Source organism: Salvia miltiorrhiza, chromosome 7 (genome assembly GCF_028751815.1).
Source record: "Salvia miltiorrhiza cultivar Shanhuang (shh) chromosome 7, IMPLAD_Smil_shh, whole genome shotgun sequence".
Classification (NCBI taxonomy): domain Eukaryota; kingdom Viridiplantae; phylum Streptophyta; class Magnoliopsida; order Lamiales; family Lamiaceae; genus Salvia; species Salvia miltiorrhiza.
In genome coordinates this window covers 49285924-49290754 of record NC_080393.1, presented here as the reverse complement: position 1 = coordinate 49290754, position 4831 = coordinate 49285924, and the positions used below count along the sequence as shown (strand labels likewise).

The following is a 4831-nucleotide window of genomic DNA, read 5'->3' as shown; positions in this document are numbered from 1 at the left end:
TATGAACTAATTACAGTTTCCATTAACATCAATTTCCTTTAATTTTGAATAGTCATGATTAAGTCATTGTAATTTGTTATGCATTTTTTTTGTATATGGTGGTGTAATATGAAAATGACTACATAGTATTACACAAGTAGATTTACCGAAATTTATATAAGATTTAAATAAAATTTACTACTTAAACATGTAAAAATGTTTCCAAACTTTAAAATTTGATTTACTCGACTATTGTGTGTAACATTTGAGAAATGAAAATGGCAAACACATTCCATATATGTTGAAACACAAAATAATGTCTGGTGTGGCAGATTTCGTCGGATGGCGTTCATCGCCGGAATGATCTCCGACGGAAGAGACGTTGGTAACTTACCAACGGTCACTCATTCTGTCAGTAACTATTTTAGGTACATATGTGAATGCCGACGAACATCAATAGAATATTTTGTCCGTGCCCAGTCCTAATGTTCTAGTGAGACATTTCATTATTACTTGTTACTCCAAAAAAAGAGAGAACGTACCAAAAATGATTGATTGTTCAAAAAAAAAAAAAAACTTAAGCCATAAAGTCCAACAAGTAAATGGATTATATACAACAACAGTGATAAACTGTGGCTAGTTCTTTGAATATTACGATCACACAGTTTAAACCCTTGTCTATTATAGCATTTTTTACTCATTTAGTGATTGCTTTATTATAGTTCTATAGTTGTTGTTATATCATATACAAGAACAAGATGTAGTTTAATTAATTAAAATATGAAACATACATACATCGATTGACAATTTCAAATCCGATTGTAACTATAAGTTGCAAAGACTGATGTCTCGTTCCTCCCTGTTCCATCATTTCTTGATCGAATTAATGCATTATGAATAAAAAACCAAAAACAAATATACTGTATACTTTTTATCCTTATTTGTGACTACCATCATCAGCTTCCTTGTCTGCGGTATTTTGGTTTCTTATGGTCGAAACCAGCGACAATGGCGACTGCTTTGCCCAACGGCGTATGTCGTAGGCCTTCTTGGTGGGTTTCTTCTCCTTGCCTCCTTGTCTTCTCTTGGTTATGGCGATGGCGAGGTCGTTGGGGAACAACGTTTGCCACACAAAGGCATGGAGAAGTGTGGATACGAACAGCACGCAAACCATTGTTGAAGACATAAAAGACAAGGACAAAGCCAAGCCTTTGCTTATTACGCAGGGGACTTGCTCTGCATATTTGATCGTGGCTATTGAAGCCGTTGTCATCGGAAATGTGTAAGACCACCAAGCTACTGAAAACCTATGTAAGAATTTCGCCAAGATTATACAAAAATTTATATGTTCATTGATTTCCATTAGGAGTTTGCAAAATTCAGTCATAACGTGATATTCTTTTTGTGCATTTTAAGTCAAAAGGACAAAATTTAACGCATAATACAAATATAGTAAATCTCGTAAATTAGTAATTTAGGGATGTCATAAATTTAGAGGGTGTTTGGCTAAGCTTATTTTAAACACCTTATAAGCTTCAACAATTTATAAGACGTTTAAAGAGCTTGTACGATGTAGTTTTTCAAGAGCTTATAAGTTGCCAAAGTGGTTGGGTAATTGAACTTATAAGCTAAACAGTTAATTCTTTTGCTAGATAAAGAAAATTTTGTTAAGAGAAAATCGAAAAAAGATGAGATATGAACTTGAAATGATATATGAAAATTTATAGTTGAATAATATTTAGAAAATGATTGTTGCATATAAGATTACGAAAAAGTAAATTGGGTAGATAACTTTTTTTTTTTTTGCAAGTTTATAAGCTCTTTAAGCTAATTTTTAGAGCTTATAAGTTATTTAAGAGTTTATTTTGTCAATTAAACAGTTTGAAGGAATTTATAAGGTGTTTTAAAGAATTTATAATCTCATCCAAAACACATTGATGATACGTAATATATGCAGATGAAAAGATTACCTGAATCCCCAGAAGAAGTTGATGCGCACTATCAAGGAGCAATAGAGAAACAAGGCAATGAAGAAGCAAGTCCTCGCCAATCCATCAAATTCACCATAAATAGCCCCCCAAGCAATGCTCGCAGCTGCCGGCGTGGCGATGAACATTGAGTAAACCGGATGCAATTCCTTGGGCAGCGCCTCACTCGTCGGAAGCCTCTGATACAAGGTCACGAACACCACCAGATAATGCGCGAACCCGATCGCCCACAGGAACTTCCCCACCTCCATCCACCCCACCTTCGCCGCCAGAATCGCCCCCACGAAGTTCCCCACCACCGACAGATGCGACGACGGGTTCGCCACCTTGCAGAGCCGCCTCTTCCCGCCGGAGAGCCACTGCCCGTACACCTTGAGGTCGAGGAACACGATGGGCGCCATGAACACGCACCACACGGCCGGGTGGAGGTTCCCCGGGGCGATGCACGGCGGCACTCCGATGGCCAGGAACATGCACACCACGGAGGGGGCGAAGAAGAAGTTCACCCTCACCGGGTGGAAGTACTCCCGCTTCACGGCTTCGAAGTAGAAGACACATTTGAGCGCGTAGGTGATGGAGACGGCCACCAGCACGGTTAGGGCCAGCAGCCAGATTGCGAGGTTGATTACGGGTGGTATGCGGAGGAATCGGGTGGCGGGGCTCGACGCGAGCGCCCGCCACAGGATGGCCTGGCTGCTCAGGCCCAGGCATATGCCGAAACACCCGATCGGGAAGCGGAGGAGGAATGGCCATTTCTTGTCCTTTGGTAGAAGTATATCCTCCGAATCCTGCAAGAATTCATCACTCAATCACTTGTAATTATGTTTTGGGTTGATTGTTTATAAATACAAATGCATGACCTGAGTTTAAAATTCTTTAACGTTATTAATTACTCCCCCGCCGCATTCTAATAGGCTCGTTATTTTTTTTGAAACGTCCCATTATATTAGCTAGGCTAGTTTTATATTTTAAGTAGAAAAAAATGTACTTAATTAGTGTGACCACACCACTTTACTCTTAAAAGGTAAGTTTTTTAATCTTCGTACCAAAAAAAGTGAGCCTATTAGAGTAAGAAGGATGAAGTATTATGTCAGAGTAGTTAACAAAATTAGGCCAAATTTTTTTGGGACTGCAGATTTTTTTTTTTCTTCCTTTTGGAGATGGATAAGTGCTACTAAGTTTGGTTCAACACCAATCACTAATTACTAATCCATCCGTCTACAAAATAGTCCTACAAAGGAATTACACAAGTTTAAATAAAAATAGTTAGTATATTGTGAGTGAAGAACGAGGCTTACTTAAAAAGTAGCGTAAATAATGATAATTAATTATATTGTGAGTGAATAAAATAGTCCACTATATAATGTAAAGTTTCCAAAAATTAAAAGGGATTAATTTTTGTGAACGTCCTAGAATTAAAAAAAAGACTATTTTTTATGAAAGAAAGGAATATATACTATATAAAATGAAAAATGTTATACTACATATGATATTTTTTAGACCATTATTTATAAGCATTACTTTCGTTTAGTTAATATTAGTATTATTTTTTATTTTATACACTCTATTTTGATTCTGATTTATAGCGGCCCAAATATGGCCCTAAATAGCCCAATTGCGCTCAATTTAAAATAATTGGTCTATAATTTGTGCAACTTAAAAAAATATTAATCTCATTTTGCAAATCGTTCTAAAATAGTGGGCCAGAAAAAATTTAAACTCTGCACGAACTGTATCATGTACCTTGACTTGATCGAGTTCTGGTCCTGTGAGGGCAGCAAAGTATCTCCCAGCTGGAAGGTCACTTTTGTTGATGGAGTCATCAACCCCAGAAGGAGCATCATTATATTGAGAATCAATATTCCCACTCTCCTTTCTCAGAGGGAGTTTGGAATTCTGCCTCACAAGGCTGGATTTGGTCCTGAATATGCTGAAATCGCCTTTCCTTTCTTCTGCGCCGCCGCTTCTATAAGCGGACCCGAACCCTCCGAAGCTGTTCCCACTTCGAGGCAACGCCGCCTTCGACTCCGTCTTCTTTCCATTCAGCGCAGAAAATCCGGTTTCCAGCGAAACCTGCCGGCTAAAGCTATGCTTCTTTCTCTTCACTTCTTGGAGGTTGATAGCCTTGTGAACTCGTTTTTCTTTCTCATCAGCCGCCTTCTTTCCTTTGCGTTCGTCTTCGTCTTCTTCCTCCTCATCCTCCTCGTCTTCCTCGGGTACCTCGTGGATATCCACAAAATGTGTTAATCCAGTTTGAGATCTTCTTGGGGTTTCTTTCATCTCCATTATTTTTCTTGGCCGCTATTTTGTTTCAATTGTTTTGACAAGAAAGAAGAGTTGGTTATACATATTTGAGTTAATGTAGTGAATTTCTACATTGTTTCACATGCATTGCCCGCCTTTGTAAAGGGCCTATCAAGATCACGAGAATGCAGGGGTCATTAACTCAAAGGGACTTTTATTTCGAAGGTGGTTGTTTGATTAGTGTACTTCAATTTTTGAAGAGTTGTTTTCTCGTGAGAGGTAACTCAGCATTTTCAATAATTTGTGGTTCAAAAACATGGGAATGCATAGTTGCATATATAGGTGTTGCATGTACAACTTTTCGATCGATGCATATGAATGTTCGTTTTCTATCTCGTAAAGTCGAGGAAAGTATTTCTAAGAATTTCACGGATTTGAAAAAAAATGTACTCAAAGTCAACGCTGTACGAGAATTTGATACAAAAGGCTTCATATTTCGATAGAGAAAAAACAGATTCAGATAAGACCCCGTTAAACTTTAGATTCATCATTTGGAAATAGGTAATAATGAAAAGAGTGGACTAATAAAAGACAAATATTCTTGTGTGCTCCACCTCTAG

General features: G+C 37.9%; 1 protein-coding gene across 1 annotated transcript; it reads right to left on the bottom strand.

Moving 5' to 3' along the window:
- Positions 1-725: 725 nt before the first annotated feature.
- LOC130994612 (guard cell S-type anion channel SLAC1) lies at positions 726-4438 on the bottom strand. Its single transcript, XM_057919667.1, has 3 exons — positions 3711-4438; positions 1950-2755; positions 726-1286 (listed from the first exon to the last, which is right to left on the bottom strand). The coding sequence occupies exons 1-3, from the start codon at positions 4251-4253 to the stop codon at positions 917-919; spliced, it is 1719 nt and encodes a 572-aa protein (XP_057775650.1). The 5' UTR covers positions 4254-4438; the 3' UTR covers positions 726-916.
- Positions 4439-4831: the final 393 nt, after the last annotated feature.